This window comes from Lactuca serriola, chromosome 9, assembly GCF_051521515.1.
Source record: "Lactuca serriola cultivar US96UC23 chromosome 9, Lser_US96UC23_V15, whole genome shotgun sequence".
NCBI lineage: Eukaryota > Viridiplantae > Streptophyta > Magnoliopsida > Asterales > Asteraceae > Lactuca > Lactuca serriola.
The window spans coordinates 147,396,059-147,422,807 of NC_136416.1; the positions used below are offsets into that span (position 1 = coordinate 147,396,059).

Consider the following 26,749-nt stretch of genomic DNA (forward strand, 5'->3'; position numbering starts at 1 on the left):
AGGTTGGAAAAAGGTGGGAATGAAACCCACTCAACCCTTATATAGGGTGGAGTTTATGGCCTGGTTGGGGGTTCACCCGACACCAACCGCGAACAGGGTTTTTCACGACTACCGTTAAACACGATAAATTTTTAAAATTATACCACCTAAATTTTGGTTCGCTTAACTAATATTATTTAAAATATTTCAACGGGTTTAAATCCGGTCAAAAATATTTTTGGGATAAATTTGGCTAATTTTTGACATACTTAATTTCGACGTTAAAACTAACGAAATTTTTTTGGTTGTCACATCATTGGAGCTACAATCAAATAGGTCTTGTAATTCAAGTTCGTTTGACATTTCCGATGCACGACTAACATCGACCTCAACGCCGACACCGATGACATCCTTTATGACATCAAAGAGATCCCCCCTCCTCATGTCGACAAGTCAGACGCAACAAAACGAATCACGCTCAACGAAATGTAGATGAAATTGGAAGAATAGTACATGAGTAGGCGGAAACTAAAGAAAAGTTCGACAACACAATTTAATAACAAAGGAAAGAACCGAAATACAACGCCAACACTTGGAATCCTTCGCTATCGAGCTGTGGAAGATAAAATGGTGAATGATTTCATAATTTTTCAAACTAGGGAGGAAAATATGGGGTCACGAGATTTGCAAGTGCTTCGAAAGATTAAAGAGAAGACCCAGAAGAAATATTTAGACTAGGATCGTTTCGTTTTTATGTTTTTTAAATTAGGACTATCGTATTTTTTGTGTTCAATGTTATTTTTTTTTGTATAATATTATTTTTAGTTTTTAGATGTTATGTTTAATTTATGATTTAATTAAATAACATGTCTTATTAATTTATATTTGTTTTTACAAACACTATAACAAAATTAAAAAACTACAAAAAAACAAAAATAGAAAAATTAGAAACTAAATAAATCAAAAAATCAATTAAAAAAAAATTAGTGACATGAAAATTAATAGGTGTTATAGCATGTTGTTTATTTCCTCGATTAGTGTTGTAACACCATATATGACATAACATTTGACATGACAACTTTGGGATGTAATAACATGTTTTAACATCTTGTCAACACCCCACTAGCCTAATATGATAAACAAGAAAAAAATTGTTAATATTTAATTTGGTCTTTAACTTTATCACAATATACAAAAAATTAAGGGTGACAATTGTTGACACGACACGACAAAAATACATGAAACGAAACGAAATTGTGACGAAACTGAAATTCAAATTTGTGTTGGTGTCATGTTCGTGTTAAGTGTAAAAAACACGATGCCGTGTCGTTTCGTGTTTAAAATTTGACACGAAACACGATTAACATTTATTTGTCGTGTTTATCGCGTTTTTCGTGTTATATATGATTAAATATTAATTAAATAATCTAATTTTTTATTATATTATCTTTGTCGTGTCGTGTCGTTTTTTTCATTTTTTAATTGGTTTGTTTTCGTATTAGGTAAAAAAACACGACATCGTGTCGTGTCGTGCCGTGTTCGTGTTACATAAAACCTTGTTGTGTCATGTCGTGTCAGACAAAAACATGACGCAATGACCGGATTTGCCACCTCTACAAAAAAATAAAAGTGAAATAGATATGTATTTTAATTAAATAAGTACAATATGATCTATTTATAAATTAAGTTTTAGAAGATTTTATTGAAAGCTTAGTGCGACGTAACATGTTTATGGATTTTTAAAGTGGTTAATAATTGTAGATGCTTGCAGTTTATATGATGAGTTAGTGAACATTAATCAATATAGATGCTTGCAGTTTATTAATATTCAATTACTTGTAGAAGATGTATTGCATATATGCGACGAACAGCAGAAATTCCTTAGCACTGCAAATTTTATGTTAGCGGAATAACGTGCATGTAAATATACAATAATAACATGTATCTAAACAATGGAACCACATTATTTTCTGATTTCTTTTTAATAAACATATTACAATAATAAGACGCACGTAAAAAGTGGTAGAAACACATACTATTACTGAAGAAACACAATATATTAACACTTACTCTAAACAAAATTGACCATCATAGATTCGCACTTACATCTGCCATTGATCAATTAAATGCACTGCAAACCCTACGAATTTCTCCTTGAGTTCCAGTTTTCACCTCAATATTACCCATCCTCACCATTGATCTTGCAAACTCAACATTGAAGGTCAATCCAACTAGTCCACTAACTCCAAGAAAACGTTGTGCAAGTGTACGTGTTGTAGGGTTTCCCCATAGCACTTGGTCAGATTCAAGTACCCCTCGCCCACTCCTCAAGTTTGCAAAGTATGAAGTGTCAAATCTATTTTCACTACCAGTATCAAGAGCCACACGCCTTCTACTATCACCTCCGTTGGGGCACAGATTCCTGAGGGTGGTAAGGAATGCAGGGTCAATAGACGGGTCGGGTCCATTGGTGTTGTTGAAGTTGTATAGCCTGTAGCTGAACACTAAACAAGCTCCTGTTCCAAGTGTATGTGCTCCTGGAAATCGATAAATTAAACCCAGAAACACATCAGTTTATTAATTTCTTTGTTAGTAGGAGTTTTAATGGTTGCACTATTCTTTGTGGTTAACTTACCAGAAAGGGTAACAAGATCTTGAGTGTTAAGACCTTTCTCAGCAAACTTCCTGATTTGGACATTAACGGGGTCATTGAAAGCTGGCAGATTTGTAGTATCAGCTGCACGTGACACCAATCCATCTCTCCGACCTAATGGCACTTGCCAACGCGCAATTCCCCCAGCCTGGACAACAATAATTGAAAATATATAATTACTACAAAGTTTTAACACTGGTTTTTACCATTTCTACCGGCGCATTAAAAATGCTTAAGCTAATATAAATATTGAGGTATGAATAAATTACCAGGAGCACAGAATCACGAGCAGCGATAGCAAGAATATCAGCACAGGAGACCACTCCGGGACATTCGGTTTCAAGCTGGGTTTTTGCAGCATCGATTATCTCGTAGCCTCTCAGTAGAGTATTGGGTGGAGCAGTTCTCTCACTACCATCACCATTAATTAGGATAGAGGCGTCACAGCCATTAACAAAGCAATCGTGAAAAAACATTCTAACCAAACCGGGTGGGACTCCTGGGTTGGCCCGATTAGCAGCTGCCACAGCAGATTGCACGATGGCTTCAACTCTTGGGCATGAGGTCTGATAGAAACCTACTCGGGTTTGGCCAAGTGCCAATGTGATCAAAGAGGCAAACAAGACAAGAAAGAAAAGGGGTGTTTTGTTATGAGAAAACACCTCCATTACTAGAAAGATTTATGTTTTTTATTAGTTGAAGTATTGGATTAATTTGGTATATTGGACAACGGATAGGAGAAGGTATTTTATAGTGAGTGGAGGTGAACAAGTGTTGAGAAATTCAAACATGCCGAAGCCAATGAAAGTAAACAAAGTCGGCCATTGGAGATGCAAAGGAAGGAAAACAGTGAAGCTTCCTAGCTAATGGATCCATGCAAATCCGACGTTAAATTGGTATAGATAGAATACTTTTCATTCGTAGATTAATCAACATTTCATCAATTTGATGATGCTGAGATTGGGAGGCGAATGTCAACCATAGATAAAACAGCTTTATTTTGACTTTCAATATATTAAAACAATCATTTTATCATTTGCAAATACTTATTCCCGTCAAAATCCTTCATATTTATTTGAAGAAAACATAAATATATTTCGATATTAAAGCAAAATATTAATTTTGTTGGTAGTATACATGGCCCAACAATGGAGCAGCATTTTTCCCTAGAAAGTAGTAAAAAATATAATTTATATAGATTTTTGTCGAAAAAATTTCCTTTGAATATTTGTAGAAAAAAAAATTATGGATAGGGGTCGGTAACTTTGGTGTTGTTTGCCTTTTTAATAAATAAAATGTTTGTAGTCAGGTAAAAAAAAATGTATATGAAACATTAATTTGTAGTCCATAAGAATATTACAGTTTATTTTTTAATGTCTGCGGCTAAAATAAACTTCAATAAATACATTGACTTTTTAAACATAATTTTCTTTCTCTACATAATTTCTTATCAAAAGTTATCTACAGATTATAGAAAAAAGAGGCAAATTGTAAATTCAAAATAATATTCATGCATAAATATTGTTATTCAAATCATTCAAAACCATTTTCAATTCAAAAAATTTATAAAAATGCATAGACAAAAATGGTTTGTTGATTACAAAACTAAGTATTGGTTGAATAAGATTAGGTCGTTCTTTGGAAAATAATATAAATATTATCAAACAATTTTAACCTACATTGCAAGATTTTTGTTTTCTTCCTAAAAGAAATATGTTATATATATATTAATTAATGTAGTTTTATGACTTTTGTATGTTTGTTGACATACTTTTACATTTTGAATACATGTTTGTTAAAAAAAAAATTTAAAATTGCACTAAATGCTTGAAATTTTTAAATATTAAATTGGGTTTAATGTTGGGTTTTTTTTTTTAAAAAATATTTTCACAAACTAGATAAATGGCAAGCGGAAGACTTGTATTTTCGAAAATAGCATAACAAATTTACATCCATCAATGATCATCTTGCAAATTATAGAAAGATAAAAACAACAACCATAGATATGATGAAAAAATAACAACCTTTGTAGTTCTCTGTGTCCTCTTTGGAGTCTTGAAAGTTGATGGAGATGGTGAAACCTTTAAAACCCAACAACTTGCCGACATGAAATGATGTTAGTTACAAATCTTAAGCTTCAAGTCAAATGAAATGTATGACTTTAAGAGTGTTAGGGTGCAAAGTCACTCTTGGATGTAGTGTTTTAGGCTTTCCTCTTTGTATGTGTAAATGGGTTGAGTTTTTCCTATAAATAGGAAGTGAGTGACTCCCAGTATGTAAGTGAATCCATTTGGAGTGATAGACTAGAGAGAGAAACTTTGTACAAACCCATTTGTATATTCTTTCTAGATCTAATAAGAGCTTTGTCACACCCTAAAACCGGAACGGCGGAAACGTTCTGGGGTGGATGACGTCATGTCAAGTATCACAACACATGCATATAGTAATCAAAGTACAACAAAACATTGCATTAATAATAATAATTTTACATGGTTACATTACAAGGTATCAAAGTAATACAAGTAAATATAATAAGTATAGCAAGGTACTAAGCCATCTTCATCAACAGCTCCGGGGTGTACCTGTCTAATTGCTGACCTGAGAATACAAGTTATTTGAAAAGCGAGTATCATCATTTTTACAAATGCTGGTGACTTCATAAGTATTTAGTGACATTTATCCAAATAACTTTATAAAGTAGTAGTTTAAGTGTTTACTGTGTATTAGAGTTCTTTCCAGAAAATCCTATATTTTCTTTAATAAAGCAGCCTTCTACCAAGACTGGTCAGTGTTATGTGGTAAAAAGTCATTTTCCCTAAATTCCTATCATTATCAAAATACCGAATTTGATTATTGAGGAAAGCAAACGACATTAGGGAATAACATATGCCTCAGCAGTGAGGACTACTGACTAAGGCAAGGAATCATAGACTCCAGAAAGTATCGAATGAACGACACGCCAGGTTCAGTCTAACAAATAGAGACACAGACCCCAGATAATATCAAATGAAAGATACGTCTTGTAAGGTAAAAAACAGTGAATACAGACCCCAGACAGTATCAAATGAGAGATACGTCTTGTAAGGTCAAAACAGAGAATACAGACCCCAGACAGTATCAAATGAAAGATACGTCTTGTAAGGTTAGAAAAGTGTGACTCTGAAAAAGTGATACCAGCATACAGTGTAAATTGTCGGTGTGATACCGTTACCTTAAGGCCAAAGAATTATAAGGTAACCCAGGATACTCGTAACCATACTGACGAGAGTACCAGACGCCCTACAAGCGTCTAAAATATGACATTTGTCACCCGTTGGCTTGGTAGGCCGGGACTATAGCTAGCAGTCTGGGTGCGGGGTTGTCAATCCCGTATAGATCTATATACACAATGTCCGCTCTCTCTACAGGAGATTCTGGTTAGCAACTAGACGACGGAGAAGGCCGTGTCATGAAGATGCATCCCAAATAGTGGGTAGAGACTTCCAAATAGTGGGTAGTGTGTAAGTGCTGAACTAGAGGTAGAGACTTCCCAATAGTGGGTTTCTAATGTAAGTGTAGACTAGAGGTAGAGACTCTTAACTGAACTGACTAGAGAATTCCTATATGTCCATACTCATATACATAGTATATAACTAATGAATCAAACGACCTTCGGACGGCCATCCGATCCCACCAGACCACATCTCAACGAAGAAAAGGAAATAGGGCGGACGAGCCTTCCTAAGTCTTTCAATCATTACTTATATGTACCTATATAAGCACATACATACATCTAACTACGATTGAGTGTGTATCAAGTAGAAGTGATTCTTGTGAAGTAGGAGTGTCTAACAAGTGAAGTAGGAACGGTCGCAAGTGAAGGAGGAGTGTCGAACAAGTATAAGCATATCACGAAGTAGAGACGACAATAAGTGAAGTAAGAGCGTCTATCAGGTATAAGCGACTAAAAGTATAAGTGAAAGCGTTCCCAAGTAGGAGTATAAAATAAGTATAAGCGAAGCAGCAGTAACTAACAAGTATAAGTATACATGAAAACCTTGGAAAAACCTTTATACTCAGGAAAATCGCATTTTGTATTCTTTGGTAAAATAAGTGTGAAAACCTTTAGAAATCTTTGGAACCTTTCATAAATCAGTTTGAAAATGGAACTTTGATAATGCAGTAAAAGTAAGAACTTGAACAAGTGAAAAACCTTTTAGAAAGACATTTATAGTGTCCTACTCGGTAAAACAGTGTACAGTGTGGTAAAATCTGGTGCATGCGGGTTATCAATCACATGTGATTGATATGATAACTGGCATATTTAACTTGTATTCCCCCCTATAAAACATGTAAAAACATTTAAAAGGTTCATTCAGGGGTATGAACTCACCTGGTGTAAGTAGGTCCGACGAAGGTGTCGTTTGGGCGTTCGGTGCCACGTAGGGACTCGAACACACTCAATGACCTATTTAACATATGATAACATATGTTCACATACAATTAGTATGTTTAATACTAATTAAACACATATACGCACTCAAAGGAGCAGAAAACACTTTGGTTAAGTGTTTGGGGTGTCCCGGGTAGCGTCTAAGGGTGTGTATGGCTTAGGAATGGAGTTTACTCTCCGAGAGTAAACCCTTAATATGTAGTTTACAGCCCAGGGACTACTCACCATGATTTTATGGCCGTAAACTCATGGTGAGGATATCTAGTGTGTTTTAAGGCTCTATCTTGTTCATGGAATTCTTCTAAGTCCAAATCCAAAAAGGCATGAGTGGGTTTAAGGCTCCTAAGGGCTTCTTTAGGGAGTTTACGGCCCAGGGACAACTCCTAAGGGAGTTTACGGCCGTAAACTCTTATACCTTGAGTTAAGTGTAGTTTTAAGCCCCTAATACCTTCCTAGCATTTTATAGAAATAGTCTAAGGCCATTTGGGGGACAAAACCAATGTTTTGGGCATGTTTAAGGGTGTTTACGACCCTGGTACATGCGTGGGTCGTAAACTCCTTTTTTCCCTTCATTTTGTTGTGCTTTATGGCCCTAAGCATTTCCTTAGTTCATATCTAAATTCTATCATGCCTTAGATGGGTTTTTGGGACCCTTTAACATGGAAATTGGGTGTTTACGGCCTAAGCATAAGCTTGGGCTGTAAACCCTCTTTTAGGTCCCAAAAACTTGTGTTTTGGTGTCCAAACTCATCTAGGTATATCCCTTAATTAGCATGCAAGCCTAAAGGAAGGAAAAATTGGGGTTTGGCCAAGTTTTGGGGTGTTTACGGCCTAAGGAGCTTCTTAGGCCGTAAACTCCTTGTTTTCCCCTCATTCTTATGATTTTCTAGATATAAACACTCAGATGTATGATTAGAACAAGTTAGGAAACAAAATCTTACGTTTGGAAGCCGGAATTCGCGGTTTTGGAGTCGGATTCGGGTCTAGAGAGAGAGAGAGAGAGTAGAGAGAGAGGGTGGAAAAGCTCCAAATGGAGTTTACTCCCCTTTATATATGGGTGGGAGTTGGAGCTCAGTGGAATTCTACCCAATACTGCCGTTATACGGGGTTTTGGTCGCACCCGATTTAGTGGTCGTAATAATAAAAACTAACTTTTCCAACTAAATGGAAATGTGTGTTATGTGTTTCTATTTCCTTTTATCAAGACTTAACGGCATATTAAACATAAACGATTGAAATGTTTATTAAATTGACAACCTCTAATTAACGGAACTTTTATAAACTGGAATATTCTGTTAACGGTAACGGGGAAACGTAACGGAACAACTTGGGTTGTCACATCACTCCCCTCGTTAGAGGGAATTTCGTCCTGAAATTCAGGTCTAGGCAAGGAAGTAGGTATGAATGGCCAAGTAGAGGTAAGGGAGTACTTCATATACGGTTGTCCTCGCATTCCCAAGTGAACTCTAGTCTGTGTTTGTCATTCCGACAGACCTTCACGTACGGGATGCGGATTCCGTCTAGTGTAGCTAGTGGGTTCCAACTGGTGTATCTACAAGGTTAGGGTTCTCAATGGATTCTATCAAGATGAGTGAGGCACGAAGAGTAATGTTAGGAAATCACGTATTAAGTCTAAGAAGTGGATTGATCAGTTATGAATCTTGTGGTATATCCGAAGGTAGTTGCGGCCTGAAAAGGGTTGGACCAAGTCTCCATGAGAATTCTCATATGATCCTAAGCTCTCTGAATGGTAGAGCTTTTCAGTACTCAAAACATAGTGTACTTCTATGGCAAGATCATCACTGGCGTGATCGCCATTCCGAAGTTCCTAACGTTCTCACTCGTACTGTGTGTGTAGTCCTTCAGGTTGGTTCTTAGGAATCTCGAGTGGTCTTTGGTTTCGTGTTTTTTGTCAACTGGTTAATAGAGACTTTCTAGATCGTCAAGTGGGTTGCGTGACTATGGTTATCGGTTTGCTGTAGAGTGTCTATCTCAAGCTTGTGCAAAATGGACCTGCACCAACGAATCTTGAGACACGGAAACCCTGAGAGTCGGGGAGATAGGGTTTCACCAGACGAGTGTTGGACTATCTCAGGAGGTGGTTCTACTATCTTTGCGTGAGATAGTATTCGTGAAACACCTAATATTCCAAGGATTTTCAAAGAATTTGGTTTACTCTAGTGCGGAAAGCGCATGTTCCTGCATAACCCTTCGACTAACAACAGGGATGGTGTCAAGCCTATGATCTCTTCGGGATCCGGGTCATGAGGCTTAATGCGACTACTTTCGCACTTGACCCAGTATTCTTGGCTGCGAAGGTTATCCTGTGGTTCTCGGTATCCTAGTGTTCACTTCGGAAAGTGTAATTCATCGTCTATAGGGCGACGACGATTTCCTCGTTGCGAGAGGGTGGAGGATGATAAGCACCACTTTTCTATAACTGGGTGGACGAGGTGCCTGAGTAGTGCGAGCATCTACTACAACTACACTTCCGAAGGTTCTGAGTTTTTCTCGGTCTAGGTCAAATCTAGTGGGTATAGGGTCTCATCACTCGGAACTTTACTAGCTCAACCCGCAGTGATTCTCTTGACTCCGACTCGTATGTTATGGAATAGGGTGAAGGGCTTTTCTAAGAGGTTCGTGGTAGAGCTCATGCTTAGCCTAACCACCAATACTTGGTGTATGCAAGCAGTATACAATTGAGGTCGATAGGAAGTTCAGCTGTGCGACTCCACCCCAAACCCACAACCCAACAAGGAACATGGAATAGGGAGGAACACACACCTTAAATCTTTTTGATCTCAATTATATGCCACCTTTATGCATATACCTAGTTATAGTGGTCAGTCTCATGAGTTCTGTTCTCTGGGTTCACGAACCGGATGTGCGAGGTGCGAAGGGTCTCCTGGGGGAATCTACGGAGTATGCTTCGATTGGTGGTCGTCTTCTTAGAGTATCTGCAGTGCCTTTCGCTTCGGTGTTCATCTGACTACGAGGGGTCGGTCGACGGCGCGTGGTACCCTCTCTTGGGTACTTCGGAAGGTTTGAGATAAGAGAGACGATTGACGGATCGCATTAGGTTTGATTATTTGTGTTAGGTTTAGGTTCGGGGGAACCTTTATTTGCCGACATGGCTATGGAGAAAGTTCTTTTTACACAACACTAAGAATGTACACATGGTTGCATGAAGTCGAACCATGATCAATAGGGTCGTCGAAGTTGGCACACTCCGACATGATATAAAGTGAGGGTCGATAGAGTCATGCGCCGAACAGGCACACAAGTTCTAGGCGTCTCGAGTTTCGTCCTATGTATCACTACCGCGGATACTTGGACCGATAGAGTCGACGCGGAACTATAGAGAGTTCTAAGTGTTTCCGAATAGAGTACCTTTTCATGAGTGGATTCTCACAAGACATTTCTATAATCGCCTCACATATACTAGTCATGTATATTTAAGGTGGGGAGGACTGTTGACTAAGCGACCCCGCCCTAAATCCACAACCAAACGAGGAACAGGAAATGAGGCGGCATTCGCTCACTCTAGGTTTGTCCATCTTAAATATACATGGCCGTAATGTATATGTTTAGCCATTATAGTTTTACCTGATGAATTTTTAAATTTTATAACAGTGCTGCGACTTTGGCCATACTGGGAAGAATTTACATTTTGAATTAAACCTTTATTGTTTTTAGTTTAGTTATCGAGGTCGACAGACGTACCAAAATCTAAGGAGTTCCTTGACGCTTTCCCTTAAGCAGTAGAGTCAGGCTCCTCCTGTGTCCTTGTTGTTTCCTTCAGCTGGGCAATCCTTCTTGAAATGTCCCATTTCACCACATAGGTGACAAACGGGATTGGTCTCCGCTTTAGTGATCGATGCAATACGCTCCACCGGAGTTCTACATACACGAGCAGTATGCCCCTTCATGTTGCACCTAGCATATAAGAGTTCCCGGCATGCACCATGATGATGGTAGCTGCACTTGCTGCAGTGGGAAAGGTCTCCTAGGTACGGTCTTCATGGAGTCGGGAGGGAAGGATTTACAGGAGCATTGGCCGTCTTAGCTCGTTGCCCTTCGGAAGGTCCTTGAGCCGAGGTACTTCCCTCCTGAATCTTGAGTTTTCTCTTTAGTGGGTTCGGTGAAGGTTCTTGGGTGACTGGGTATGAAAGTGTTGGTTGCTGCTGTCTATCGCCAGGATTGGAAATCCCGACAAGGCCCTTGCTAACATTGGCGGTGTTAGCATTTAGGTGAGCCATGACAGCTGCTACGGCTGCTGAGACTGCAGCTTGGAACGTAGCTTCATCGAATAAGAGAGCAGGTTTCTTGCTTGTGGACTGGTTGTGTTTCTTTGGAGGCATGGTTTTTCCTACACGGAAAGGAATACAAGATAATGAGAGACGATGGTTAACCCTGGACATTTCTGTCCTGAACGTATTAGACGTAAATTTTTCCCGTGCCTTGGGTAATTGTAGTCTGAGTGTCGACCTACATCCCTATGATGTAGTCCTAGTATTCAAGGTAGGAGTGTGTGAGTATCGGAAAAAGGCCATAATATGCGAGTCGTTCCTACTAAGTTACCTTTATACTAGGAAAGGTTTCACTCTCCGGCCTAGAGAGATTTGAGAACGGTTCGGAACGAAACTGCGGAAAGAGAGGCTCACAAAGGCAGATGGCTAAAATTCTCTCAATAGAGATGCGGGGATCTGCCCTAATCGTGTATCTGGCAACGGGAAATGACGATCTACCTAACACATAGCGTGAGTAGTGTAACCACTAACTCACTAAATTGTATTATTTTATGGGTGTATTAGCGTGACGAATACGAGGGAAAGGCACTTCCCGGGTTCCATGTACTGGCTCCCTCGGTCTGCCTCGTATCTTTGACTGGAATCGGCATTGGTTTCCTTCGGATAGTTACCTAGGGTTCTCTCCTCGTATGGACATATTGAATTTCTACTCCGCCTTCCTTCTGATTCCGACTCTGGGTGTCACCACTTCATGATGGATGACTGGGAATCTCCGAAGTTTAGGCGAATTTATCACCGATGTCCCTAAAAGATATAGGCACTAGGTGAATTCAATAGTCTCGACCCGATTCATTTATTTCCGAACAGGAAATCTTATCAATGAACTTCTTCGGGGTCGGACTCAACTCTTCTGTTAAGCACTGAAATGGATAGGGTTGTCTATAGGGTTCGTGCGAGAATGGAAATGTCTAAAGAATCCTAAGAGATTATTAACATTTCACTGGATGATCCATATCGAGTCCTGCTACGATTACACAGGGTATACAAATCATATATAACTTAGATCTGATAGGCCTTCGAATATGTGATACTACTCTATATCCACATCCCAACGAGGAAAAGGAAGTAGAGCGAAACCACACATTCTTAGCCTATGGGATCCTTATTATATATAACCTTGGGAGTACACCTCTGTAGTTGTAGGTATATCAATAAGGATCCTTTTAGTTATTCACGCAAGGTTGTTTATGCTTCCTAAAATACCCCTACGGTATTTTAATTCTTGTTTGTTTCTTATCTTCTGAGTATCATTCTGGTATTAGTGTGATTTTTTTAGCGTTCTAAAATACTCCTATAGTATTTTAACTTTATGTTTGGCTCTAGCAATCCTAGTTGGTAAGTTTCAGACCTGTTGTACACCACTATCACTCCTAAGCACATGTTCATCACATCTCGGATAAATGTAGTTAATCAGGTTACATTTATCCCAGCTTACGATTACATAACTGCCCAGGTTTGACGGTAATGCTCAACATCCGAAGACTTTTATTCTTGTTGTTCTTGTGATACTTTTGTTCAAGTGTTTAGATTCTGGATGTTCTTATACTTTGGTAAAATATGGTTATATTTTAAAGTATAATTCTTGGTCAGAGTGTTTTATCCCGTTGTATTTATAGGTTGTATATCTTTTATGAATTGATATACTTAGCTCACTATAAACAATGCTCTGATACCAATCTGTCACACCCTAAAACCGGAACGACGGAAACATTCTGGGGTGGATGACGTCATGTCAAGTATCACAACACATGCATATAGTAATCAAAGTACAACAAAAAATTGTATTAATAATAATAATTTTACATGGTTACATTACAAGGTATCAAAGTAATACAAGTAAATATAATAAGTACAGCAAGGTACTAAGCCATCTTCATCAACAGCTCCGGGGTGTACGTGTCTAATTGCTGACCTAAGAATACAAGTTATTTGATAAGCGATTATTAGCATTTTTACAAATGTTGGTGAGTTCATAAGTATTTAGTGACATTTATCCAAATAACTTTATAAAGTAGTAGTTTAAGTGTTTACTGTGTATTAGTGTTCTTTCCGGAAAATCCTATATTTTCTTTAATAAAGCAGCCTTCTACCAAGACTGGTCAGTGTTATGTGGTAAAAAGTCATTTTCCCTAAATTGCTATCATTATCAAAATACCGAATTTGATTATTGAGGAAAGCAAACGACATCAGGGAATAATATATGCCTCAGCATTGAGGACTGCTGACTAAGGCAAGGAATCATAGACTTCAGGAAAGTATCGAATGAACGACACGCCTGGTTCAGCCTAACAAATAGAGACACAGACCCCAGACAGTATCAAATGAAAGATACGTCTTGTAAGGTCAAAAATAGTGAATACAGACCCCAGACCGTATCAAATGAGAGATACGTCTTGTAAGGTCAAAACAGAGAATACAGACCCCAGACAGTATCAAATGAAAGATACGTCTTGTAAGGTCAGAACAATGTGACTCTGAAAAAGTGATACCAACATACAGTCTAAATTGCCGGTGTGATACCGTTACCTTAAGGCCAAAGAATTATAGGGTAACCCAGGATACTCGTAACCATACTGACTAGAGTATCATACGCCCTACAAGCGTCTAAAATGAGACATTTGTCACCCGTTGGTTTGGTAGGTCGGGACTGTAGCTAGCATTCTGGGTGTGGGGTTGTCAATCCCGTATAGATCTATACACACAATGTCCGCTCTCCCTACAGGAGATTCTGGTTACCAACTAGACGACGGAGAAGGCCGTGTCCTGAAGATGCATCCCAAATAGTGGGTAGAGACTTCCAAATAGTGGGTAGTTTGTAAGTGCTGAACTAGAAGTAGAGACTTCCAAATAGTGGGTTTCTAATGTAAGTGTAGACTAGAGGTAGAGACTCTTAACTGAACTGACTAGAGAATTCCTATATGTCCATACTCATATACATAGTATATAACTAATGACTCAAACGACCTTCGGACGGCCATCCGATCCCACCAGACCACATCTCAACGAAGAAAAGGAAATAGGGTGGACGACCCTTCCTAAGTCTTTCAATCATTACTTATATGTACCTATATAAGCACAGACATACATCTAACTACGACTGAGTGTGTATCAAGTAGAATTGATTCTTGTGAAGTAGGAGTGTCTAACAAGTGAAGTAGGAGCGGTCACAAGTGAGGTAGGAGTGTCGAACAAGTATAAGCGTATCACGAAGTAGAGAAGACAATAAGTGAAGTAAGAGCGTCTATCAGGTATAAGCGACTACAAGTATAAGTGAAAGCGTTACTAAGTAGGAGTATAAAATAAGTATAAGCGAAGCAGCAGTAACTAACAAGTATAAGTATACATGAAAACCTTGGAAAAATCTTTATACTCAGGAAAATCGCATTTTGTATTCTTTTGTAAAATAAGTGTGAAAACCTTTAGAAATCTTTGGAACCTTTCATAAATCAGTTTGAAAATGGAACTTTGATAAAGCAGTAAAAGTAAGAACTTGAACAAGTGAAAAACCTTTTAGAAAGACATTTATAGTGTCCTACTCGGTAAAATAGTGTACAATGTGGTAAAATCTGGTGCATGCGCGTTATCAATCACATGTGATTGATATGATAACTGGCATGTTTAACGTGTATTCCCCCCTATAAAACATGTAAAAACATTTAAAAGGTTCATTCAGGGGTATGAACTCACCTGGTGTAAGTAGGTCCGACGAAGGTGTCGTTTGGGCGTTCGGTGCCACGTAGGGACTCGAACACACTCAATGACGTATTTAACATATGATAACATATGTTCACATACAATTACTATGTTTAATATTAATTAAACACGTATACGCAATCAAAGGAGCGGAAAACACTTTGGTTAAGTGTTTGGGGTGTCCCGGGTAGCGTCTAAGGGTGTGTATGGCTTAGGAATGGAGTTTACTCTTCGAGAGTAAACCCTTAATATGTAGTTTTCGGCCCAGGGACTACGCACCATGAGTTTACGGCTGTAAACTCATGGTGAGGGTATCTAGTGTGTTTTAAGGCTCTATCTTGTTCATGGAATTATTCTAAGTCCAAATCCAAAAAGGCATGAGTGGGTTTAAGGCTCCTAAGGGCTTTTTTAGGGAGTTTACGGCCCAGGGACAACTCCTAAGGGAGTTTACAGCCGTAAACTCTTATGCCTTGAGTTAAGTGTAGTTTTAAGCCCCTAATACCTTCCTAGCATTTTATAGAAATAGTCTAAGGCCATTTGGGGGACAAAACCAATGTTTTGGGCATGTATAAGGGTGTTTACGGCCCTGGTACATGCGTGGGTCGTAAACTCCTTTTGTCCCTTCATTTTGTTGTGCTTTATGGCCCTAAGCATTTCCTTAGTTCATATCTAAATTCTATCATGCCTTAGATGGGTTTTTGGGACCCTTTAACATGGAAATTGGGTGTTTACGGCCTAAGCATAAGCTTGGGCCGTAAACCCTCTTTTAGGTCCTAAAAACTTGTGTTTTTGTGTCCAAACTCATCTAGGTATATCCCTTAATTAACATGCAAGCCTAAAGGAAGGAAAAATTAGGGTTTGGCCAAGTTTTGGGGTGTTTACGGCCTAAGGAGCTTCTTAGGCTGTAAACTCCTTGTTTTCCCCTCATTCTTATGATTTTCTAGATATAAACACTCAGATGTATGATTAGAACAAGTTAGGAAACAAAATCTTACGTTTGGAAGCCGGAATTTGCGGTTTTGGAGTCGGATTCGGGTCTAGAGAGAGAGAGTAGAGAGAGAGGGTGGAAAAGCTCCAAATGGAGTTTACTCCCCTTTATATATGGGTGGGAGTTGGAGCTCAGTGGAATTCTACCCAATACTGTCGTTATACGGGGCTTTTGGTCGCACCTGATTTAGTGGTCGTAATAATAAAAACTAACTTTTCCAACTAAATGGAAATGTGTGTTATGTGTTTTTATTTCCTTTTATCAAGACTTAACGGCATATTAAACATAAACAATTGAAATGTTTATTAAATTGACGACCTCTAATTAACGGAACTTTTATAAACTGGAATATTCCGTTAACGGTAACGGGGAAACGTAACGGAACAACTTGGGTTGTCACAAGCTTACAAAGATTTATTTACTCCTTATATTCTTGATTTTACATTTTGATTCACTAGATCTTTCTAATTCCACACATGCCATTATAATCAACATCTTTACAATTGGTATCAGAGCGGGTGTTCTTAATTTCATCAAGAATTGATCCTTGATAGCTATCTTGATTTGGTGATTCATTTTATGATCTTGGATCTTCGTGGTTTAGAGAGTTTTTGGATTCTATAAATCGAATTCATCTTTGATTCTATTCATAATTTGATTTTCTTCACTAGAATTCAAGTGATTTTTACCTTCTCTTTCTAGAAAACCCATTAAAAATCACTTTCTCTCTCTAGAATTCTTTAAGTTTTTGTGATCATGGTGGATTTGCCATATGATTCTTGCATTGTGATCATTGAAGATATCAAATACAAAGTCAATGAAGATCAATTTTATGGGTTGGTGTTAAGCAAATTGATTTCATGGGGTAATATGGTTTCTTATGGAGGTTTGAAGGATGATCATGGAAGCTTGGTATTTCAACCAATTTGTAAGATTGCATGGTTGAATAAAATTGTCTTGTCCATATTAGTTCGTAGTAGAAATCAAAAGGAAGGAGAAGAAAGACATTTGTTCAATAAGAAATACATTTCTCTAATTGAAAACCCAACTGATCTTCGTGCTCTTAAGTTTGTTGAAGTTCTTGACAATGGAGTTCAATGTGATGTTCTTGATGTTCAATAAAAAGGAGTTCAAGTTGATGTTCATGATGAAAAAGTTTTTTGCTCGATTGGAGTTCAAACCGATGATATTTTGTGTTCTTGTGATTCGTTTGAAGGAATGATTCCTTATCAGAAGCCGGTGATCCAAGAAAATCACAAGTATCAAACTCCAAAAGATTTGATTCAAACTCAAAATGTTCATGTTGTTGAAAGTGGGTTTGTTCATGGAGTCAAGTCTTCAAGATGCAAAAAGATGAGAAAGCAAAAGAAGAAGAAAATCTATCGCAAAAACAAGCGGGTTTATTCACAAAAAATCGTCAAATGTTGTTGTGAAACCGAAATCCGTGAATCAAATTTGGGTTCCAAAGCAACAATCTCCAAGTGTTGCATTGAATTTGAAGTTAAAACTCAAATTTGTTGATGGTTCTTTTGAAGATGTTCTTGGATCGTTGAAGAACACGAAGAACGAGTTGTACATCTCGCATGGTGGGTGGTACAATGTTCGATTTGGAGATTTTCTCATCAGACAAAAGAACCAAGATCTTCCAAATTTGATTCGTTCATTGCAAATGGATCTCGATTCGTCAAAAAGGTATCACAAATTCTCAAATGGATTCCAAAACATCCATGATTTCGATTTGTGAGTTGCGTTCTTAATTTTTGATCATTTTGACTCAATTGGATCGAATTCATTTCAAACCCCATTGAAGATCCAATTAACTTTTTTTCAATCTTCAAAATTAAATTCATTTTCTCAAAATCAAAACAATAATTGTTACTGTTCATGAGTCCATTATGAGCCCAAAATATTTCAAATCTTGTTACCGTTCATGATTCATTTGTTGTAGAGTCTGATCCAAAACTTTGATCCAAACATATTGAGTCTACATTGATTCAGTGTTGTTCACGCTATTTGTTTGAGCCCAATACTATATTACAATTTGATAATCCCAATACTTCCATCTGTTTGTATATCACAATGTGTTTGGCGAATTTACTTCGTATGGTTCTTAGACTATTGATTGAATCACTTTCTATTCAATATTCTTGTTAGTCGATTAAATTCTTGATTCATATTTTTGACTCGATTCGTGAATATCTCCAAAATTATTTGGTGGTTCATGAATACTTCCAAATTAAACGATAACTATGTCTTCATCAGAGTCAAACACAAAAGTCAAAATTGACTCGTGTTTATGTTTGGTTTTGAATGAACTGTTTATCTTTGAAATCGTTTTCGGTTGTCGATTTGTTTTAGATTTGAGAATTGAAAATAAAATGTGTTACTGATTCTTGGATTCAAAATCGTATTGATGGTTACTTGATTTTGAATGGTCCTTGACTTTGTTGGAAATTGTTGATTTCAATTGATCAGTTTGGAAATTGATTTGGGAATCGAACTTGATTTGAGATTTTGATTTTGATTTTCGATGGTTTGGATGGATTTGGATGATTATCAGTAAAAGATGTGTTGGAATCGTTAATTGAAGTTTGAGTCGGTGTTTGAAGGAGAAGATTTGGGAAGATGATTTTGATTGTTAATGAACACAGAATTAACGATCGATATGGGTGATGGAATGATTTAGTGAAATATTGATGAACAAACTGAATGATTGTTGATGTACGACGGGTTCGTGAATGACAATAAAGAAAGATCTAAAAAATGAAAGTTTTTGTTTGGAATCGAATTCTTTGATGTCATGGATCGATGATCGAAGAATTGATATTTAGAATTGATGTGCGAAAACTTGTTTTTTAGATGGTCGATGCTGAATCAAGTATTTGGGAATCGAATGTATGTTGCTGTCGATCGATGCGAAGTCAAGAAAAATGGAATTTGGGCTAATCGATTTTAGATTCGCATATTCTGATTTCGATGATTGCGAATTTGATTTTGAAAATTGATTGTTTGGTTTGAAGTCAAAATCGTTTGTTGTTTATCATGAATGCGAAATTGTTTTCTTTAGAGATTGACAAGGGTTTGCATTTGGTTAACTGGTTTGAAGTCCAAGAATGTTCGCAGGTTGTGATATGGGTTGTTTGCATCTAGTAGCAATTTGTTTGTTTGTCAAACAAGATTCGCAATATGTGATGTTTTGGAGAAGTTCGCATCTGGTAACAAGCATAGAAGAAAGAAAAAGTGTCGTTTCGCATCCCTGTAGTCTTCGCAAGGTGACAAATTTTACCTATTTGGGGTAAAAACTTTGAGAAAAAAAATATTTTCGAATTGGGTCCCTGATCTTTTCACGAAACGACAGTTTATACCCAACTTCGCAAATGGGTAATAAAAGCTGAAAATTGAAGAAAATGCATTTCAGGCCCCTGCAGTTTGTGCAAATTGACGCTTTCTACCTAGCTTTGAAAAAGGGGAGAGTTTTGCATATTTGGCTGTTTTGGACGCAACGGGTCCCTGCTAGTTTGAGAAAGTGACAATTTCTACCCGGATTTTGAAAAATCTTGCAACTTTCACCCAAAAAGTCAAAAAGTTTCACAAATTGGAAAATTTTTTGTGGCTTTTACGTGATTGTTTTTCCCTGCAAGATTTTTGGTGATTCCTTTTTGGTACACACCAAGGGGGAGTATCGTGAAGACTGTTCCTCGGGCGCTTCTCATCCTTAGTGGGTTTTATAATCATTTTTTGATTATAAAAAGGGGGAGAATGATGGGTATTCGAAGCTTCTCGGGTTTGTCGAATATTCATTTGTGGATTTGAAGATCGGTGTTACTTTGAGGGGGAGTTTGGTCTTGAATACGCTAGCTTGTTGTAGATTGAAGCCGTACATCCAATCCTAACTTTGAGGCGGAGAATGTTATGGTGCAAAGTCACTCTTGGATGTAGTGTTTTAGGATTTCCTCTTTGTATGTGTAAATGGGTTGAGTCTTTCCTATAAATAGGAAGTGAGTGACTCCCATTATGTAAGTGAATCCATTTGGAGTGTTAGACTAGAGAGAGAAACTTTGTACAAACCCATTTGTATATTCTTTCTAGATCTAATAAGAGCTTACAAAGATTTATTAACTACTTGTATTTTTGATTTTACATGATGATTCACTAGATCTTTCTAATTCCGCACATGCCATCATAATCAACATCTCTACAAAGAGAGACATCAAGTAATTTCTTCTTGATCCAGAACCAAAAGAAGAGATGGAGGAGCCATGGGAATTCTCAGCAATTGCAAGAAAAAACTAACTCCAAAAATGCAAGCGTTTGGCTAGTTAAAACATACACTTAATGTAAAGTTCCTTAACTAGTAAGCCTTTTAGACATGCTTGTCCCCCATCTATGCACCCATACTTTATTTGTTTTGATTAAACAATCCATAAGGCATCACCTCTCTTCCTAACTCTATTTTAGGCTATAGAGCAAAAAAAGAAGAAAATAAGAGTTTAAATTTTATAAACCAAGTTTATAAAATACAAACTTTGTATTTAGGTAAAATACAAAAAGACTCAACTAGTTCAAAAGGTTGTACATAACATATTAATTCATACCATATGAAATCTTATGTTACTTGTTATTTTAAAATAATTATATTAATGAACTAAATATTTTCCTAATTTATTATAAGAGTTTGTGAATATTTATTAAAATAAATTTCTAATAACTAATCAATTGTATCAAGTTGTTGTTATTATGAACCTTAGGATCATATGTTAATTAATAATATCATTTTAATATGAATCTTCAGCATACAAGATCTTTCAATCTCCCATTTATACAAGACTCATATCAGTTTGATATAAAAAGTGGTGAACATCTAGCTACATTCACTACAAGAAAAAGACCCTTTTACGACGCGCAAACCACGACACTCCTTGATTTATGTTACGCAAAAGCGTTTGACATTAAAAGAGTGTCATCTCTTAAAAAAATTGAAGGATTTAGGTCGCGCATTATTGCGTGCCCTTAAATTAGTGTCTAACTAAAAAACACGGAGGGCACCTTACTAAAATGTGTGTCGTCTAAGGATGTCGCTTTATAAATTTTAATGGAACGCGCGTTTTCCAACCGTTGATAACTAAGCGGGAACGAAATCCTCAAAAATTAGAAAACTCCGCCTTTTTCTCATCTTCCTTCGTTTCTACTTTTCTCTTTTCCATGGTTTAGCTTAATGAAGCTCTGTGAATTCCATGAGTTATCGTTATGAAGTATGGAATGCAAAGCTTGATTCTCGTTTGTTTCTAATTTCCCATAGATAAATCAAAACAACACACAGATGAAGAACCCTAACGTGCGTCTTCCTTCTTTGTAGTTAGCGGGAGGTCTTTTATTTTCTTCTAAAATCCCGATTCTCTCATTTTTTCTATTGAGATTGAGGTTTTTTTGCTTCCGAAAATAGACCTTACAAAATCATTACGATTGAGGGCTCTATGATGAAGAACTAGGGATTCTAAGCCCAACAAGGTTTCCTCCTCTCCTTGAATTCATGTTTTCAAAACCTAAAAGGAAATTTAGGTTTCTATCTCCTATTTTAGAGTTATCTTTTTAAATCGTCTTGTTCCTTCACCCAGCTTGGCTATGGATTCCCGGTATAGCATCACAACCGTGCGACTTGGTTACTGTTGAGCCTACAAGGGTCGTTGAAACCCTCAAGAATCTTACCACAAGGTTTCGTGACTACATAGTGGTTGAGGTCGTGAACTTGTTATCCACTGCCAATGATGGAACCATGATGCATTTATATACGCAGGTGAGTAATCAAATCTTAGTATAGTCATCAGTAAATCTTTTACGTTATTTGTAAATCTTTTAAATCTTCTAAACACAATTGATGTTTTATTTCTCTACGCTCCTACAACCCAGGCTACCGCTTGTTATTTTTGGTTGCTTTGTTACTACATAAGACAACAACCTGGTAATATTTGAATAATTAATCACCGCCTGTTTAGGGAAACTTTTTGGTGAACACCAACTGTTTGATAAAATGCCCCAATGAGTGACTCTTGTGTTTTCTTGGACATAACAATGTTGTTGAGCCTCTTGAATCAACCCCTTTATTTGAGAAGTATTGAACATCTTGAGCAGGTAGAATTTGCACATTCGTTTCTTTTGGTAAAATCTTAAATGTATTTTTTTTCTTCTTCCCTAATTGTTGTTTGATTTGTTGTGTTTTAGTTGTTGAACTTGTTAGATGTGATCATTGACTATGCAGAAAGCAAGCAAATTCCTGCTACTGAAGAATCACATGTTTAGATATCCACTACAGAGAAAAGGGAGAGACTGTTTTTGTCTAGATAAGCAAACAAGCTCCTACTCCTGAAGAATCACATATGAGACATGAGTTAGCCTCTGAAGAATCACATGTTTAGATATGATCATTGACAATGTGGAAAGCAAGCAACCAAATAAAAGGAGTTATAACCTTGGAAATGAGTTATAGCCTTGCAGTGGATGCTTGAAAAAGACAAGGTCAAAACTAATATGATACACAAATTACGTGTTGCATCTAACAAGTCCTTTAACTTCACCTTTTGCTTTGGAGTTCTATCACCACTACAAACAAGTGAAGTATATTTCTATCTCTTGAAATTTTCCCTAATTTATAAAACAAAAATAAGGTTGTAAATCTTATCGACGAACTATAGCAATAACATAACGAAGCTCTTCAGCTTGGCCAAATGAGCCAATGATTCCACTCCCTTGACGTGTTAGTCCTTCAAAAAGGCTGAGCCGGCTCGTCATTTTTCTTATGGTCATATGTTGATCTTTTTTCTTTACCAAATAGAATACTGAAGGCTTCATAAATATATTTAAATATATTTAAGCATGCCATTATATCTCTTTTAGTCAAGTTGACCAGGATGACCAGTATCTTATAATTTACTTCATTCTTCAAGTGAATATTATTTGTTTGGCTTACAATCCATGAGGTTAAGCACTATGCACAACAACAAGTAAACTAGGACTTGATTCTAGTTGTTCTCTAGATGTGAATTTTGTCTCCTATCTTTTAAGTGAAATATTTCTCTAAATAATTTTCATATTTCTTTTGCCTCCCTTGACCCTTTCCTGTTTCATTAGTCTAAGTTTATGATGACATTTCTCTTTCTAATTAGCTACTTTTTATAATGGTTATGTGTTGACGATTGATATGTGGATGTATTCATGGTTTTTGAAATGTAATCTGCTTACTCCCTCTTCTTGGAGTCAGGGAGTTTTTTGCTACAGTTAAATATTTCTTTATTCCCATTTGGCAATTGGCAAAATGGTCATTTTCACAAGTTTAACATATGGGCTTTGCGACCCATATACCAAACCCATTATATTTATGACACCATATGTATGTATATATTTTGGTACTCATTTCATGGTTTCATAATGTTTTTAGTCCATAAATTGTCAACTTTAGCAACAAATTCTCTTTCAAAAAAAAAATAGCAACAAATATGTTAAATTTTTGAACATGACCATTTTGCCCCCGTATTATTCATCTCTTTCATTTCCATGTTCAACAAGTAAGCCTAACGAAATTAAGATCTCTCCTTAAAAAAATTGCATCTGATATCTGATATGTATAAAAGATATAGTTGTTCACAATCAGCAATTTTTTACTTCAGATCATTAGAAAGACGCTGATGTATTTCATGTGAATAGCTTTCAAAGTAATTTGTCTACACTGTTAAAAGCAACTCAATTATAATTTTCTTTCTGATTGCTTACCTCTACATATGTCTAATGCAATTTCTTTCTGATTACTTTTCTTTTGGATGCAATGACAAAAAAATCTGAAATTACAATCCGTTATCGCATCAACAATTAATGGCTTAAAAATCTATGTAGCATCATCATTCCTTGATCTGTTTTTTCTTAATATTTTGCTTTAAAAAATGATAGGTATATAAAGCCACTGCCAGCTGAATCAGAGACAAAATTTGAATTTAAGAACATGATAATAAGACAGCATGTACCCTCCAATTTTATCCCTCACATTGAGAAATGTTTCATGGAAGCTGCCAATTCGTAAGTGTTATTATTATTATTAATCATACTTCTGTTTGTTTTATTACCTTTATATCTTTTTATAAAAAAAAACTCAACTTCTTTTAATTGTATATGTGCAGGGGTTTTTTGATTAGATTCCCAGTTGAAAATATTTGTGTGATTATGACAGATGGTGCTTCTCATGCTGTGGTTATGACATAGCAAAGTTCAGTGAAGGGGGGTATTTTGGAGAATGGACACTTCTTGGTGAATACGTTGATTCTTTACATATTGTTGCTTTAGGTGATGTAGTTTGTGTAGTTTTAACAAAGGAAAAGTTTGAATTGGTTATTAGCCATGTGTCATAGACCTTACAAGATGGGTACAGGTAAGAAATCCCACAATAACCACAAAAAGGTACTGCCAAGTTTCTAATTCTTTATTAATCAATTGTTCAGGTCAGTATGCAGTTTGACTTAATTGCTCTTGTCACAGTGAATTACGCAATCATAACTCATAACGACTTAATGTTTTTGATTTATAACTTATTTGTTGCATTAGTGATGGTTTTCCAGAATTGATTGTTGTGTATGCAATGTCTATTTCATCGCTGAATTCGTGTTAATAAATTGTGTACATGCTATTTAGCCGAAGATGGTGATTAGCCACAAGGCAAGGATGGGAGATCTGGTGCTACAGGATCTCTATGCTCCGATGATAGACTCAGGGCTGAGGTAATTATTTTTGTAATGCTATGATAGGCTCAATTATCTATGACTCGCTTTAACATCAACATGAAAATGCAAATGACAATACTAGAGTTAAGCAGAAAGACATGTCTGATGTCTCTAGAAGGCGAAAAGTAACAGGAAATGCTATAAATAGAATTTGAGTATTAAGTTCAAAAGATGGTTGAATGTTTCAATAATATGTCTTGAAGCATTAAGTTCAAAATATGGCTGAATATTTCTGTAATGCTATGATAGGCTCAAGTATCTGAGTTTCCTTTTAACGTTTGTAGAGCCCTTCTCTCTATTTTCTACTTACTCTCTTTCGAATTTTCATTCGATTTTGAACTGGTGAATGCACATAATCTTACACAGGAGAATGGTGTAAATGATTTCCTTCCTCTTGTAAACTTAGAGAAAGTTGTAATAGAAATTGATGATTAGCCACTTCCACTTGTTGATGGGATTGAAGATCAACTTGTGGAGTTTTCGATAGCCATGAGAAGTATGATTGCTTTCATTCGGGTGAAATAAAAGTAGGATGCTTTTGTTAATAATAAGGTTCGTGTCTGATCCTTGTGGTTTATGTCACTTATAAGCAGTTGGCAAGGTTTTAAGAGAAGCAGCAGAAGCTAAAGCTGCTGCTCAACCTGAGGCTATAGAATGGAAACACAAATATGAATTGGAAAGAGAAAAGAATCTGCAATTGGAACAAAAATAAGAACAAAAGCTGACAAATGTTTCAATTTTGATCTAAAAATGGGAAAATCAAAAAGCTCAGGGACCATTTTTTTATAATTTTCCCTAAAACATATTATTATGTGCATTTTATTGAATCTTGAAATTTGATCTGTATGTCATGACATCTTATATCATTGTGTAAAAGCTTTACTAGTATCTTATTTGGAAATCTTATAAGATCATAAGAATATTATTATGTGCATCTTATTGAATTTTACATTTGCTCTGTATATCATAACATCTTACCATTATGGCAAAGCTTTACTAGCATCTTATTTTGAACATTTGTAGTTTTTTGACTTACTATTTTCTTAGTAATTGAAGTATATATTCAGAAAACCATTTTTTTCTTTCATTTTAGGTCCAACATTTGCTAAGAATCTTGGAAACTTTGAGCAAAAAGTAGGAGGCTCGGGATCCTTGAAACACTATCCAATTGAGCTTGAAAATGGTGAAAAATCTTAGAGGTGTTGTGGAGAAAATGGGATTTGCTCTCATGTAAGTTTTTGATCAATGTTCAAGTATTGATATTGGTCCAATTTATAAAGTCATACTTAATCTTCTTCTGATGCTTACTATAAGGGCATTTTATTCATTTCATCAGTTTTATGTCTCATTAGTTACCTACCTAACTTAGTCACTTAACTTATCTAACGATGCCATAATCAGTATGATGCATTTGTTGAGATAAATGAGGTCTGTATGGTGAAGTAAGTAGTAAATGAAAAAAGTTGTTCCTTTTTTGCTCTGAATGAACTGTAAATGACCATTTTAACCCTTTAACATAGATGCATAAATTTCATGCTTACATATTGGGATTTGTTGGTTTATGTGAATCTAATGGTTGCATTATTCAAATTTGTAGGTCTTGTTGATGTGCATAGTGAAAAGAAAAGTAACTCGAGATGTTGTGAAGGTGGGCAACAAGTTTTTTTAGCTCAACTGTTATTTGTTGAAGACTTTCATCTCTTTCACATTTGATGTATTACATTTGTCTAATATTAGAATGAGTATTTGTATGACATTAACTTTTGTGCAATGGATTGTATTTTTTGTATATGATATTTTATTTTCTATTATGTGACATGAAATGCAAATTTAATTTGAAAATTAGTAAATATATATATATATATATATATATATATATATATATATATATATATATATATATATATATATATATATTTAAATTTACAATTA

The 26,749-nt window shown here is 36.3% G+C and overlaps 1 protein-coding gene across 1 annotated transcript; it reads right to left on the reverse strand.

Annotated features, from left to right (window-relative positions):
- Positions 1 to 1,921: 1,921 nt before the first annotated feature.
- LOC145073532 (peroxidase N1-like) lies at positions 1,922 to 3,615 on the reverse strand. The gene is made up of 3 exons (XM_079020078.1): positions 2,902 to 3,615; positions 2,615 to 2,780; positions 1,922 to 2,516 (listed from the first exon to the last, which is right to left on the reverse strand). Exons 1-3 carry the CDS (start codon positions 3,298 to 3,300, stop codon positions 2,098 to 2,100), a joined length of 984 nt encoding a protein of 327 aa, XP_078876204.1. The 5' UTR covers positions 3,301 to 3,615; the 3' UTR covers positions 1,922 to 2,097.
- Between the last annotated feature and the right edge of the window lie 23,134 nt (positions 3,616 to 26,749).

Bases quoted from the DNA above. Each gene is read 5' to 3' on its own strand.
- LOC145073532 (XM_079020078.1), bottom strand. From the start codon at position 3,300: ATGGAGGTGTTTTCTCATAACAAAACACCCCTTTTCTTTCTTGTCTTG. The intron at 2,781-2,901 runs GTAATTTATTCA...ATTGTTGTCCAG, and splicing joins CTCGTGATTCTGTGCTCCTG to GCTGGGGGAATTGCGCGTTG. The intron at 2,517-2,614 runs GTAAGTTAACCA...ATCGATTTCCAG, and splicing joins AGATCTTGTTACCCTTTCTG to GAGCACATACACTTGGAACA.